Source organism: Lacerta agilis, chromosome 11 (assembly GCF_009819535.1).
Source record: "Lacerta agilis isolate rLacAgi1 chromosome 11, rLacAgi1.pri, whole genome shotgun sequence".
NCBI classification, from domain to species: Eukaryota; Metazoa; Chordata; class Lepidosauria; order Squamata; family Lacertidae; genus Lacerta; species Lacerta agilis.
Genome location: NC_046322.1, coordinates 12442936 through 12458617, shown reverse-complemented (window position 1 = coordinate 12458617; position 15682 = coordinate 12442936). Strand labels below are relative to the sequence as shown.

Genomic DNA, 15682 nt, shown 5'->3' with positions numbered 1-15682 from the left:
TTGTAGTGTCACGCCCCCAGGGCATGAGGAAAAACCCTAATGAGTGACTACTATGTGATCACATCCCACAAATACATTTCGCCATCTGTTAATTCCACATCCCTAAATGAAAACTAATCACCACCTAATTGCAATGTAGTAGAAAGCTACAGTGTTGTTCAAATTACAATAATTGCAGTGCTGTTTCCAAAGTTTGCTTACAGCATTCACTTGAGGATCTGAAAGTGGGGAAAGGACTATATATATTTGAGGGACCCAGGTGGCACTGTGGGTTAAACCACAGAGTCTAGGGCTTGCTGATCAGAAGGTCGGCGGTTCGAATCCCTGCCACGGGGTGAGCTCCCATTGCTCGGTCCCAGCTCCTGCCCACCTAGCAGTTCGAAAGCACATTAAAGTGCAAGTAGATAAATAGGGACCGCTCCAGCGGGAAGGTAAACGGCGTTTCCATGCGCTGCTCTGGTTCGCCAGAAGCAGCTTTGTCATGCTGGCCACATGACCTGGAAGCTGTCTGTGGACAAACGCCGGCTCCCTTGGCCTATAGAGCGAGATGAGCGCCGCAACCCCAGAGTCGGACACGACTGGACCTGATGGTCAGGGGTCCCTTTACCTTTACCTTTATCGCCTCAACACAGGAATGAGCAAATATGTGTCAGTTTCGATTTCTCTCAGTTCTCGTTTTTTCCAATCATAAGTTCAGCTCACCACATTTCCACATCAGTTCAGTTCATGTGTTTTGGGGGGGAAGGGTGCGGATGAGGTAAATTCTCAATTAAATGCAAACAGTTGGATTTCTCCCCCATCCCAACCCCATTATTGAGGAACTTCAGTAGGGAATGATGAAAACAATACGCTGGCTTAGATGCAGAGTTTCTATGATTGGGACTTAACTCATGGAAGGCTCCCAAGGACAGAAGGGGATGGGGCTGAGGCAGATTCTTAAAATGATCCCTACTTCCTCCTATAGTTCCCTGAAAATTTGCTCTGGAGTATAGAGAAGACCCTCCAGGACAGTGTTGGAGGTGGCCCAGCAGGGGGGCGGGAAGCAAAATTTCTCATTCCTCTTCTTTCTACCAACAGGAGTCTCTGCTGGCTTGCAGTCCTTTCTGCAGACGAAATAAGCCCTTTCATGAAAGGAAGGACCATGTAGGATCCAACCTGCTCCCTCACCACAAAAACTTCTCATTTTGTTTTATTTCTGTGATTATTACATTGCATTTGGAACGGATCATAAGTCAAAACACTTCCATTTAGTGCTCTCGTTCATGCTCGCTAAGTTCTAGAAATGTGGTTTTCCTTCACATCTGGCTGAGTACACACTATAATCCTGGTAATGCCAAGACAGTGCCAATGGGTACAAAGTACAGGCGCTTCCTCCACTCTTCTGCCTCAAGATGTGGCCCATGAATCCAAAAATGTTGGCAACCCTTGTGTATGAGATAGGGTCCAGTTAACCATGACAACAGGGTAATGTGTGCACATCTTCTTATAAGTTCCTTTGCCTTACATTGTAGCCTGTCATGTAGAGAATAAGCTGACATTATGAAGGAGCGTCTCCACCCACATCGTTCAACCCGGACACTGAGGTCCAGCGCCAAGGGCGTTCTGGTGGTTCCCTCACTGCGAGAAGTCAGGTTACAGGGAACCAGGAAGAGGGCCTTCTTGGTGGTGGCGCCCGCCTTGTGGAACACCCTCCCATCTGATGTCAAGTAAGTAAACAACTACCTGAATTTTAGAAGACATCTGAAGGTAGCCCTGTTCAGGGAAGTTTTTAATAACTGATGTTTTAATGTATTTTTAATCTTTTGTTGGAAGCCGCCCAGAGTGGCTGGGGAAACCCAGCTGGATGGGCAGGGTATAAATAATAATAATAATAATAATTTTCATCATCATCATCATCAAGAAAATGTGATGTAAGCCCTGACTCCTTTTACTTTATGAAGAAGTAGATAACAACTCGAAAAATTCTTCCAAGGCAGCATAAACATTATTAATAACAAGTGGTTTCATGCGGACTTCTTCGTTGCTGTAGTGAAGCTGCTATGGTAGATTAATTGCCTGATCCTCGTTAAAATGTGGAATCTTCTTAAATTCGTCCTGCTTTTTGAAGAAAAGCTGGGCTAGTATATGGTCTGGCGTGCGGTGGAAATAGTCATCCATGTCAAGGGTTTGCAGCTACAAAAACAAAAACAAACCCACAACAGCATTTGAATTAGGAAGGGGGAGTTTACGCTTGTTTCACAGTAACACACACACATTTTTCATGGAAAACTTTTTAAATTACCATCTTATGTAATATGTACAATCATGTATAATACAGATGGGCAAATTTCAGTTGGTTTCTCTCCTTTTCAATTTTTTCCAGTCTTACGCTCAGTTCTCTACATTTCCACATTGCTTTGCAAATAAATAGATACTGTAAATAAATTGTAAGCATTTTCGTGATAATTTCACCGAATACTCACATCTTTGTATATGCACTTTTACCTTAGATATGTGCTTTTGCAAAGCAGTGTACCTAATATAATGCACTTTCCCATGTTATTTTCATTAATATGTGCATTTTTACATCTACTTTAGTATATGCACATTACTTGGCTGGAGAACTGCATTGCAAAATTCAGAAAAATTCAAATTTTGAAGGATAGATGTTTGGGTTTTTGGTGTATTGCTTCAGAAAGCACAAATTAGGCAGATCTGCCTTTAAATGCAAACTGAGTTAAATTTATTCCCCATCGCTAATGTATGGTATTTTTTTTCTCCCCAATCCCACAAAAGCTTTATAATATTGATTGTGGTTCACAATAACTCACCCCACTGACTTAACTCTGGCTTAACTGTAGCTAGCCCGGCAGTTTACCTAGGAAGTCAAGCACAGATTTCCTACCTGGTTCGCAGTGCTGAATGCCAAAATGAAAAGCAACTCTTCGTCGCATGTGCTCTTGATGTAGTGTTGGGTTCCAACGGGGAAAAACACGACATCTCCAACGCCAATGGTGAAGTCAGTGGTGAGTGATGGTGAAACGATAATGCCCACCTGGAGAGAGAATGCACCAAACAAGGAAATACACCCCAACATCCATCCAACTGAATCTGTGGTTTTCAATGGACTTCATGAAAAATGTCACAAATCCAGGCATCTGTAATGTCTCCCAGAGCCGAAGGTTCAGAAAAGGGAAAAATAGAATGATCCAGAAGCAATTCCCCTATGAAGAAATGCGACCACATCTGGGGCTTTTTAGTTTAGAGAAAAGGTGAGCAAGGGAGGGGCATGATGGAGGACATAATATTCGTGGTGTAGAGCGGGGATGTCAAACCGGACGGCCGCGATCGACAGGTAGATCCCCCGTTGATAATGGTTGATTGCACGACCCTTATCAATCACGGGAATAAAAGAACTGTGGAATGAATTTCTCTGCCCCCTTGCTCTGTCCCTCTGGGCAGAGTTTGGCGCTATCTCTTTGCGATGTTGAATACGTTGTACGGCTTTAGCGCTGTGTGCGGTTTTCCAGGTTAGCAATTTATGTCATACCCCTGTATAGAAGCTGTCCCCCCCAAAAAAAGCTCAACAACTCTTCTCTCCCTCAATGACAATGGGTAGATCACTGGCAGTTTTTTTTATACTGGGAGTAGATTACAGGCTCTTGGTAGGTGGATGGGCCTGGTGTAGAGAAAGCAGATGTAATTATTTTTTCTCCCTCATATACTGTTATAAAGCTGTGTAAGGGGACAGGAGGAACCAGGAGGAGCAATACAATGGATACAGGAGAGTGACCTCCCTTGTAGGACAGGACTTGTAGACAACCTGATGTGCAAGGCTATGAAGCTCCAAGATTTCTTTCCCAACTCTGCCTTTCCCAACTGGAAGGAAGCAGAGCTAAGGACAGTTTGATTCTCCTAGCCCAGCAACAGTCACTGGGTGCCTACCAGATATTGGACTACAACTCCCATCATCCTAGTCATGTTTTCTGTGGCTGATGGGAGTTGTAGTTCACTATCTTGAAGGCAACAAGTTGGCTAACCCTGCTGGTCTCCTTGCCACCAGCCCCAAATGCTGGCATTTCTCCTTTGAAAATATTCATAACCTTTTTTTAAAAAAATAGAAAAGCTTATAGACAGCATACCGTATTTTTCGCTCCATAAGACGCACTTTTTCCCTCCTAAAAAGTAAGGGAAAATATCTGTGCGTCTTATGGAGCGAATGGTGGTCCCTGGAGCTGAATTGTCCAGGGGCCAAAAGCAGATTGTGCTTTTTATTTTACAAAAAGAAAAGGGAGTGTTGAAAGGACCCCGCTCAGCAGCTGATCAGCAAGAGATCGGGAGAGAGATAAGAGTCCCGGCTCCCTTTCAGCCCCGCCCTCTTGCCACGCCCTCCTTTGTTGAATGTGCTGCAGAGGGAGGTTGTTTGTTTCCCCAGGACATGTGACTGGCTGATTAGATTATCTGACTGGAAACAGTAGAAACAGCTCCCTTAAGATTTTTCAGAAATGTGAGTTAAACCCCATAAAAATGGGGCTTTTCCTCTTTGTTTTTCCCCCTTTGCAAAAGGAGCTTTGCTTTTCCCCCTTTGCAAAAAAAAAGCTGCAAAACCTTTAACTGATCCTTTTTAAAAAAAGGCCTTTTGCCTTTGCAAAAACAGCTGCAAAACCTTTAGCTAGTCCTCAAAAAAGCCAGGGCTTTTCCCCTTGCAAAAAAGCTGCAAAACTTTTAGCTGATCCTCAAAAACACACACACACACACACACAAACCCAGGGCTTTTAGAGGAGGAAAACCAGAAAAATATTTTTCTTGTTTCCTCCTCTAAAAATGAGGTGCGCCCTATGGTCCGGTGCGTCCTATGGAGCGAAAAATACGGTAAGCAGAAAAATCCATAACTGACGTACATAATAACATTACCAATAAAACATGATTAAATCAGCAAAACTGTTAAAAAAGCAAATATACATAAAGTAATCACCAATAAAACTCAGATAAAAAGCAGCAAAACTGGGGGGGGGGTTACATCACAGTGGTTTAAGTTAAATAGCTACCTTTCCACACCCACTGATGACGTATCCCATCTCGTTGGCATTGAAATGAAAGTGGGGCTGCCGTAGGCCATTGCTATAGATCCTGAGTGTCCCCAAAGTAAGGGCATCTTCCTTCTGAAAGCAAGGAGAGCAAACAAAAAGCACGTGAGCATGTGAGGTTGTGCAAAATAACAACAGGGTGTCTCAAAATTTGCAAATTTGTTGGACTCCAACTCCCATCATCCCTGACCACTGGCCATGTTGGCTGGGGCTGATGGGAGTTGGAGCATCAGGTGGCTCCATGGGTCAGTGCAACTGGCTGTTAACCAGAAGGTTGGTGGTTTGAGCCTATGCAGAGATGGCTGTGGCCAGGGTTTCTGTACTGCTCCCCAAATGGAACATTTGACTCGGGTCTCCATGGTCTCATCCACTATAACAGGCAGTGCTTTTTATCTCAATACTTAATGAGTGGAGTATTTTTATCTCAATACTTACTGAATGGAGAAACTCGCTGTAAATTCTTTCATTCGTACTCAAGCCTTTTCCATCTTTCACATACCGAGCAAACTGGATTATTCCCCCGGGGAAACGGAACTCAGTTGACCCTGAATGGAGGGCAAACGCAGCATCCTCAACAATCAGAAAAAGCTTGGGAGACCTAGTTTGCGATCATCACAGAATATTTATTAGTTTACATTGCTTGCTAAGCCATCCTTGCTGTTCTGAGAGATTTGCCATTGCTTAGCGGCAGACCGCATGTTCTGGATTCAGAAGTGCCAGGCATACTGTACCTCTGCGGGGGCAGAACTCCATAGCTTAGGGAGAAAGAGAATACACTTTCCCAGCCTTCTTCCACTCCTTCCCAAGTTCCAAGGGTGATGGAACTACTAAGAGAGTCCGGAGTTAGGGTTGCCATTTTTCAAAAAGTGAAAACCTGGACACATAAAAATTGACTATCTGAGGTATTTTTAAGGAAAGTCAGCAAAAACAACACTGGGTTACCATACATCCAGATTTCCCTGGACATTTTGCCAGTTTCCGCCCAGACACTGCTTCCGACTGCAGTATTCCGGGTATGTTCAGATGTATGATAAACCCTACCTGAGTGCCAATCTTACCACTCAAGAGGGTTTCTTTAAAAAAATCAAGGCTTTAAAAAGAAAATATTTGATTCCTCCATAGGCATTTAATTAGGAATACGCTCAGCTGCTTGGTTTTGCAGACAGCAGAGTTTCTGTATCCAGCTTTGCCTATGCTCTGGAATAAACTGTGGAACCAGAAATAGATTTCACCATTGATTCTGGGCAATCCTTTCTTGGCTGGGTCTCTGAGAATGTCTGCAAACATCTAGGGGCTACCTTTGAAGGTGATCTGGAAACTACAACTAATCCAGAATGCGGCAGCTAGACTGGTGACTGGGAGCGGCCGCCGAGACCACATAACACCGGTCTTGAAAGACCTACATTGGCTCCCAGTACGTTTCCGAGCACAATTCAACGTGTTGGTGCTGACCTTTAAAGCCTCGGTCCACTATACCTGAAGGAGCGTCTCCACCCCCATCATTCTGCCTGGACACTGGGGTCCAGCGCCGAGGGCCTTCTGGCGGTTCCCTCGCTGCAAGAAGCCGTTACAGGGAACCATTTGGCCATAGTGTAGTAAACGTTGGAGTAAACGTATGCTTTTTGGTTAAAACTTTAGGCCAGAGTTCTTATTTGGATTCGTTACAGGGAACCAGGCAGAGGGCCTTCTTGGTAGTAGCACCCGCCCTGTGGAACACCCTCCCACCAGATGTCAAAGAGAAAACCAACTACCAGACTTTTAGGAGACATCTGAAAGCAGCCCTGTTTAGGGAAGCTTTTAATGTTTAATATATTATTGTATTTTAACATTCTGTTGGAAGCCGCCCAGAGTTGCTGGGGAAACCCAGCCAGATGGGCGGGGTATAAATAATAAAGTGTTGTTGTTGTTGTTGTTGTTGTTGTTGTTGTTGTTGTTGTTGTTATCTTGGGTAGCAAATGAATGCCACTGGCTCCTTGCTGCATCTGAAGCCCAGGAGAATGTTCCTAAGGTGGTGGTGGGGGTGGTGGTCCTCTATTGCCTCTGCTCCCTTTGCTGAAGTGACCCACATTGCTAACTGTCTGGAAACAAAGGTCCCTGTTAACGCCATCTCAGCTTTCTCTGAAATACCTTTGAGGTCAAAGAAGTACCGCCACACAAACGGGTCTGTGGACTGCTGGTAGTTGGGATTCTGAATGAGCTCTGCTAGGTTTGGAGGAAGGTTGACGGCTTGGTCTTCTGCTTGCTTCTGGAAAGACCTGATGAAGGCCACTCCACCTTGAGGCTAGAAAACATGCACCAAATTTTTAAGAAGAAGTGAAATACTTTAAAGGCATGCATATATATATATTATATATATTATATATATATATATTTTATATATATATATATATATATATATATATATATATATATATATATATATATATATATAATATGATATAATATACACATCCTGCTGTATGGACATGGAGGAAGTCAGTTGTCAGTTTCTTCTAAAGGTGGCTTGGGATCATTCTGGAATGAAAAACACAGTGTTTGCTGTTGCTCTTCACTTATTTAGGGTGCAATGCAAATTCTAGTCCTCTGCTGGCAGGTCTTTTGCAGTGCCGTGGGGCCAAAGCTGCATGTTCAGCCCTGCTGCTTGCAATAGATGGTGAGGGGGATGGATGTAGGAGGTTTGGAGCTCAATCAGGAATAAATTGTTGCATATCCTCCCCATAGTGGTGGTCTTTGGGGTCTCAAACTTCAGTGGAGTCCCGTGCAATGCCAAAAATAGGCATCTCCCGCCTCTCACCTTCCATTCTACAACATAGTTGGGGCACTTCCTGCAGCATCCCTGAGGCTCTGCACCCAGTAAAACCTCTGCTCTCCGCCTTCAGAACTCTGCCTTCAGCAGCTGTCAGGAGACTTGCTCATCCAGGAGACCTGGGCGGAGAGACACCTCTTCCTCTTCCAATCCACCCACCCACCTCGCTTAGCACAAGGAGTGTTTGCACGGCTTGTGGAACCTCTCCAGGCTGGTTCGTTTTATAATTACAGGTGTATTCTGCAACATGTTCTCGACAAAAATAACTGTGCATTAGTGGTGGGTGTATTCTGCTTTATTAGTTGTTCTGAGAAGCTTCCCCAATGATGCCACATAATTGCTTTCTAGAGGGGCTGTAGCACAACAAAAATGGGGCCGGAGAAGAACACCCACACCCCCTGAACAATTTGTGGTAAGAAAAGTTGTAGGATTTCAGTAGGGAATGAACTTTGCTGCTTGGAAATAAAGAGGGGTGCTGCCCAAAAACCTCTGCAGGTGCAATTAGTATGGAAAGTGGAATCTTGTGTGACCACCCCAATAGCACTGTGTATACAAACAATCTTAAATGCATAATTAAAAGGCTATCTGGAGGGCCCCCACCCTACGTCATAGCCCCAACAGGCGCTTAAAGCAACTTACAAAGATTTGCACAATACAGCTGCATTCAAGTGTAGCATCAGGAACAGAAAGAACTCAGGGCTTGTCTGACCACTTTCCCCTGGGAAAACCTGCAGTTTAGTGCTGAATAGGAATGATCAGCAATCAGTGCCCCCCATTTGTTTTGAACTAGCACTAAAGAGTTTATGTTGTACAGACCTTTAGTGACCTTGCTGCTATGTCTTCAGGTGTTAAGAAAAACGTATCATCCAGATCCAGAGTTTGAAGCTCTTCATGGGTTGTGAAGAACAGCAAGAACAGACAGTCTTCTGTACCGACGTTCTTGAGCCAATGCACCGTGTTTCGAGGGAAGAAAATGACCTGGCCCGCTGTGACGTTGTACGTGGTTACGGTATCTCCACCAGCATCGACAACCCCAATCCATGCAGTGCCCTGAAAAACACAGGTGGGGGGAGGACTAGTCATTGCAAATCAAGTTAAGAAGGCAGAAATCCAATGCCATCACTACAACACTACTATGGGCCATTGTAGCAGTGCAGAGAATTAAGCCCCGGTGTTTTATTATGTTTTATGAGTGTTGGAAGCCACCCAGAATGGCTGGGGTAATTATAGACTATTAAAATGTATTGATCAGTCTTCTGCATCAGAATTCTTGATCTGGGACACTGACAATCTATTCACCACCCTGGACTCCTCCTCCTGCCTCCTTCCCAAAGCTGAGTTAGCACTTTCCCCAGCTTTGGGAAGGATGTGGGAAGGCTCTAGGACTCTGCCAGAGCCCTTGTGCCTCCTTACCCTGCCACTGCCGTTGGCTACATTTTATACAGCTATGCATAATCCCTGACCAGTGAGAGATTGCAGGGTTGCTGACACATAATAATGATAATTTTATTATTTATATGCTGCACCAATCTGACTGGGTTGCCCCAGCCATACCTCAGGTTTGGTTTCCTTCAAATGGAGGTCATCGGAGATGGCAATGTCTTTGTGATGTGTGATTTTATTTATATGCCTATACATTACAAGCTCACAGCACCACAACCAAACTGAGTTTGCTTTCCCCGTTAATTTTCTAGTGGGTTTCCCAAAGTCATAGCTCTGGATTCAGCACACAGAGAGCAAGTTAAGCCTCTGTGTTTACTCCACATACGACTCACCCTGGTCTATTATCTCTTAAACCCACCAATGACATAACCTCCAACCAGAGGGAGGAGGGAGGCCTGTCCCGCTTCTGGAAGCATTTAGTAATTTCCATGGCAACTAGTCTCCTTTACTCCTTGGTCATACAAAGAGATACTTAACAGACATGACTTGGGCCATTAACTTAGCGAAAAGACTCTTCTGCAGAATGCAATTTTAGAGATATAAAACCATAAATTTGGAGGGCACCCAAAGACGACATCCTAATCCTATAGCCATTCTCAGGTTCTTTCCACTAGAAAGGTGGAGTAAAAACAATTTTAAGATAACCCCAAAAAGTACCTTTAAGAGGTAGCCATGCTCATTGGCATTGAAATGCCAGTGTGGTGCACGTAGTCCTTTGCTCTTAATCCGTAAAGTTCCAAACGTCATCTTGGAGCGCTGAGCATTGATGCTTCTTCCAAACTCCATCTCTTCCTTGTTTTGGTACTCATTGGCATTTTTCCGGAATCTCGACCACTGAATCGTACCACCCGGGAACTCATGCTTCTGCAAAGCCGTATAAGCTGGGTAATACTTGGGATATCAAGCACTGCATAAAAAGTCTAATATCCTGTGAAGTTATTTGTGGCCCATCCTGCTTCTAGCTATGTGTAAGAATTTGCGTGAAAGAGTGTACACTTGTTACAGGCTCAGGTTCTTATGCTACGTCCCTCCACAGTCCAGGAACACATAATGTGGCTCCTTCTTTCCTTATACAGTAATATAATAATAATAATAATAATAATAATAATAATAATAATAATAATAATTTATACCCCACCCATCTGGTTGAGTTTCCCCAGTCACTCTGGGCAGCTCCCAACAGAATATTAAAAACACAATAAAACATCAAACATTAAAAACTTCCCTAAACAGGACTGCCTTCAGATGTCTTCTAAAAGTCAGATAGTTTTTTATTTCCTTGACATCTGATGGGAGGGTGTTCCACAGGGTGGGCGACACTACCAAGAAGGCCCTCTACCTGGTTCCCTGTAGCTTCACTTCTCGCAGTGAGGGAACCACCAGAAGGCCCTCGGAGCTGGACCTCAGTAGAGCAACAATAGCCAACTTTGTGTCCTCCTTCGGGTAGTGAAAAGCGGGATAGCAAATCCAAACTCTTCTTCTCTAGCTGCTGTTGAACTTCAACACCCCAAAGCCTCAGCCAGTATGGACATTGGTGAGGGATGATGGGAGCTGGAGGCTACTACTTCTTAGCAACCCCAGGGACAAAATAATCATTAAGGCCCTTATTCATAGAATCATAGAGTTGGAAAGGACCCTCAAGGGTCATGCAAGAATCTCAACTAAAGCATCCATAACAGATGACCATCCAACTTCTCCAATGAAGGAGAGTCCACAGCCTCTCATGTGAAATATGTACCGGCTGGGCTTTTAGTATTGTGGTCCCAAGCCTGTGGAGCACATGCCTGATTGAGATCAGAACGGCACCCTACTGGCTGAACTTCAGGCACATGACAAAAAAGACTTTCCCACTCCAGCAGTTATTTGAAGGCAGTGTTCAAGTTTTGCGCAGCTTTTTCATTTTTTCTCTGTGTGGCTCCTTGTTTCTTGTACGCCGCTTAAAAATACTAATGATTAAGAAGAAGAAGAGTTTGGATTTGATATCCCGCTTTATCACTACCTGAAGGAGTCTCAAAGCGGCTAGCATTCTCCTTTCCCTTCCTCCCCCACAACAAACACACTGTGAGGTGTGTGAGGCTGAGAGACTTCAAAGAAGTGTGAGTAGCCCAAGGTCACCCAGCAGCTGCATGTGGAGGAGCAGAGACGCAAACCCGTTTCACCAGATTACAAGTCTACCACTCTTAACCACTACACCACACTGGTTCTCACACTTAAGCAGCGTATAAACACCTTAAATAAATAAATAAATAAAAATAAAACAGGATATGGTCAAATTCTACCTTGGCTTTAGCAAGCTGGTGGAGAAACTGGAACTTGGGGTCCACCTGGGCGGATGTTACTCTTGAAGTTCCCAGGGAAGCAGCTCTATGCTTTGCTGCATTGGCATCGTATTTTGGTTTGAAGCTGGTGTTGGCAGTATAGACCAGAGACAAAACCAGCACCCCTAAGACAGTGGTGATGGCGCAGGCCAAGAGGCAGACCAGAAAGATGTTGAGCAGGGACCAGCGGCTCTTTTTCTCCCCCGATAAACAAAGAAACAAAGAGGAATAATTAGTAGTCATTTTTATAGAACTGGCAAAACAGAACATTGCCTCTCCAGGCCTATGCAAGTTGCTGTACTAGCAACCTTTGGGAGCACGTGACAAGCTTGTGGATAAACACCGTAACTTCAAAATGTAGAAGGTCTGTAGCTCAGTAGTAGAGCAACTGGCTTGCATTCAGAAGACTCCAGATTCAATCCCTGGCTTCTCCAGGTAGGGTCGAGATTGGCTCATGAAGGCTTCTCCAGGGCAGCAAAAACATTGACTATCAATTCTGAAAATTCTCAGTGTTTGGGACATAGATGACCTCCTTGGTCAGTTTTGAGATGAGGCCATTCGGCGAAGCCCTAAAGACGTGTCTCACATCTCGGAGTTGTCAGAAACAATCACTTTGGCTATGAACTACAGTATTAGCTGTTACTGGTCGCTTCATATGGGTCTCAACACATCGCGTGCCTGGCTGCTACATATCTCATAACTCTTGGAGCTATTTCACACACGGTTCAGCACAATCTAAGGTTTCCCACTGGGTGTACAAACAGTAGGGACTTGCCTCCAATGCTGTTTTCCTGGTGGTTGTCAGTGGGGAATGGGGTGGGGGGTCATGCCTCCAAGGTATGTTTGTGTATATGTGTAAAGAGAAGAGATTATATGTGTGTGCATGAAGGGATTATCTGTCTAGTGCAATACACAGAACATCCAACTCCCCATCAGTTCTAAAAGCAACTACTATAGAGACTACGTGTGTTGTGGTCTCTAAAGGCCCACCTCCTCCATTTTTTTTTTTAAGTCTTATGTAACTCTGGGAAATGACAAAGAGTAAGGGAGCTCCTGAGCTGGGGAGGAACCTCCCATAATACCCCATCATTTGCCATTTTCATCTGAGCTTGGTATCTTATCACACGCATACATGATCAATTTATACCTATCTTAGAACAGGTTGCACTAGGGTTGCCACCTTTTTTGTAGCTAGGAACCTGTACCTTTACTAGCTACCTGACTGGTAGAAATTCAGCTTTCCTCTCTCACTGCATTTCCATGCAAGTAAAAGTCTCATCAGTTGAACTTTAGGTTGCTATTTCAGCTCTGGCTATTTTCAAAGCAGAATAGCTCCAACTAGGGGAAAAAGCAATTGATAACTTCAGAAGTGACACAGCTTGTTAATATTGTCATTGTAGCAACTGGCAGTTTTTGCCTTTGATTACTGCAATGCTGAAAGGCTCCGGGGCTTTTTTAGAAGTTTGTGGAGAATAATTTGCTGGTTTTTATATGGTCAGCCAGGAAAACTTCCTCTTTCAACTATTCTTCCCTTACTTCTGCTTAAAAAAAGTTGCCCTAACCAAAGTTGCTTAAGCCATCCGGGAAAATGCCTGAGGAAGTTAAAAAAAACCAATATTGATTAATTCATAATTGTGTAGTAGTTTTGCACAGAGCACCCTGGTTACCTTGGGGGGAGTCACTATTATCCAGCACAACATAACGCAAACACAATTATCACTGCCATATCTAAAAACCAAGAAGTGCTTGTCCTTTTTGTCACATTCCAGCATGAGAAAGACAGATTCAAGGAAGGGGCTATGCAGAAACGGATGAGCTCAGTTCTTGATGCCTCTCTGGGGCAAAGCAAATGTAATGTGGCCTAACCTGACCCCACACAGAGACCTTCAGTAACTAGAGGCATGGCAAATATTATTCCTAAGCATCTCCTTAACAGAGCCTGGAAAGTTCTTTCTTTTTAAAAAAGTTCTAGTTTTTAATTTGTTCTTGTTTTATCACTTGTTTGCTGCCCTGGGCTCGTTTGGGAGGAGAGTTGAGATATAAATTAATAAATAAGTCCTGTTAGGGGGAAAGAGGGATATAAATATGGAATAATCATCATTAAATGGTGAATTGCTTAATTATTTTTTCCAACAATCGTGATATTTAAGCTTAAAGGTCTGAAGACTCTAGGGCAGAGGTTTTCAAGCTTTTTGAGTCCCTTAATCAACTACAATATTTCTGTGGCACCGCTGTGGGGCTCAGGGCCAGTTTTGTCACCCCTTGCCTGCAGAGCTAGCAACCTCTCACCCTTTTTGGAACACCCTCCCTTGTGGAGTGTTCCTTCAGCCTCCTCTCCTCTCCCTTCTTCCTTGGGAGTCCTCCGGGCAGCTGCTGCTGCCGTCACTGGTCTGAGCTGCCCCCCCCCAACAGAGGTGCCTCCCAGAGGCACCATTCACTTGCGGAGCTCATAGCCAGGGCTGCTAAAATAAACAGATGTACAAGCCTTTGGGAGGCAGAGACATGAGAGGGCATCAAAGGAGGGAAGGAAGGAAAGAGGGACAGAAGACAGTGTTGCCTGTTGCACCCCTGACCATCATTCAAGGCGCCTCAGGGTGCCACAGCACACTGGTTGAAAACTACTGCTCTAAGGGTTAAAAAAATGAATGAACTTGAAGAACTTGAAATCATTCAATGTTCTACCCCAAAACAAACTTAATTCTCATTCTGTTCACCCAACAATTATGGGAACTACTTGCAGGTGTAGTTCAGAGATTTTTGAACTAATTCAGTGAAGTTTGTTGAACCAAACTAGTTCATTCCGAGCACTGGTCTTTAATTTCTATCCTTTTCCCCACTTTGAAATAACTAGCAGCCATTTACAAAATGGGCATGTCACTTCTTGTGGACAGATAAGACAACTGTACACATTGTACACTGAAGAGAGCTATAAATCTCCTTGCAATTATTTATTTGTCTTTGCTGTTGGAATGGTCAGTAGCGGACAAAGAGATTGTTACTTAAAGGATAAAAGCACCACTTCTTTTGCTCTCGGCATACTCGACCTGACATATTCCCCCAACGGTCCTCCTTCTGCATGTACCAAATTTGTACCAGATCATATGACCAGGCTTTTTCTTGTTTCTGCACCCAAAGATAGCAACCCTCCACAATGGTCTGACTCGGGATAAGACTGCTTCCTTTGTTCGTATAAGACTGTCCATTCTGACAATGCTGAAAAAGGCACAGAGACAACACGGATTGTTTCTTCTGCCTGCCCCAGAGGCTACAACACAGTGAGAACCCCAAACCATTTTAAGAGCTCATTTTAAGAAACAAAAATCTCCTGCTCTGTGTTTTTAACTCAGCTGTTGTTGCTTTTTAAAAAAACTTTGTTATTAGCAGATTTTTAAAAATGCAGTTCAGGTCCTAGGCAACCTGCTAATACTTACTTGCTTATAGCGAGAGGTGCTGAAGTATGGAAGCACATTCTTAAGATTTTCTATACATTTTCTATACATTTTTTTTTAATTTTATAACTTTATTTAGATTTAACAATTTCACAACAAATTTAAAAACCTTTCGTAGGTACAAATACAAAGGAATAACAACAACCACAAAAGATAAAAACAAACAAACAAACAAAAACAAAAACAACATTTTGTAACAAGTTTCCAGATCTGAGCATATAGCTTCAGATCAGCTCTCTCGTTATTTCACAACAGCAACTTACTGGGTGTTCTTGTTTTTTCCTCTCCATTTTGACTGAGGGACTTTGAGGTGTTTCTTCATGTAGTTCAAATCCTGAGTTATCCATTTCAAGTGAGCGAAGTAGAATTTTGCATGCACCAAAAGTGAAATCCGAAGTTACCGTGGATTTGTGGCCTGAACTTCAGTAGCAGGAGAAAGCATCTGTTTTCCTTTGAATATATACACCGTTATGGACAACTTGAGGAACAGGTTGCAATTCAGGATATCCCCTTTCTTAAACCAAACTTTCTTTACCAGGAAGGCTGTCACCATGACTAATCTACTTCTAATTTCGGTCATAACACTATTCAGTTCCTCAG

General features: G+C 43.6%; 1 protein-coding gene across 1 annotated transcript; it reads right to left on the bottom strand.

Annotated features, from left to right (window-relative positions):
* Positions 1 to 1920: 1920 nt before the first annotated feature.
* LOC117055295 lies at positions 1921 to 15682 on the bottom strand. Its single transcript, XM_033164756.1, has 9 exons — positions 15346 to 15682; positions 11595 to 11837; positions 9973 to 10179; positions 8689 to 8922; positions 7194 to 7347; positions 5502 to 5611; positions 5028 to 5141; positions 2885 to 3034; positions 1921 to 2172 (listed from the first exon to the last, which is right to left on the bottom strand). The coding sequence occupies exons 1-9, from the start codon at positions 15427 to 15429 to the stop codon at positions 2038 to 2040; spliced, it is 1431 nt and encodes a 476-aa protein (XP_033020647.1). The 5' UTR covers positions 15430 to 15682; the 3' UTR covers positions 1921 to 2037.

What these genes read in the sequence shown, in the direction of transcription:
- LOC117055295 (XM_033164756.1), bottom strand. Translation starts at nt 15,429, where the DNA reads ATGGATAACTCAGGATTTGAACTACATGAAGAAACACCTCAAAGTCCC. An exon ending in ACCAGCTTGCTAAAGCCAAG is followed by an intron (nt 10,180 to 11,594) that starts GTAGAATTTGAC and finishes ACGGCTTTGCAG; the next exon opens with AAGCATGAGTTCCCGGGTGG. An exon ending in AGCATGGCTACCTCTTAAAG is followed by an intron (nt 8,923 to 9,972) that starts GTACTTTTTGGG and finishes TGTGTTTTTCAG; the next exon opens with GGCACTGCATGGATTGGGGT.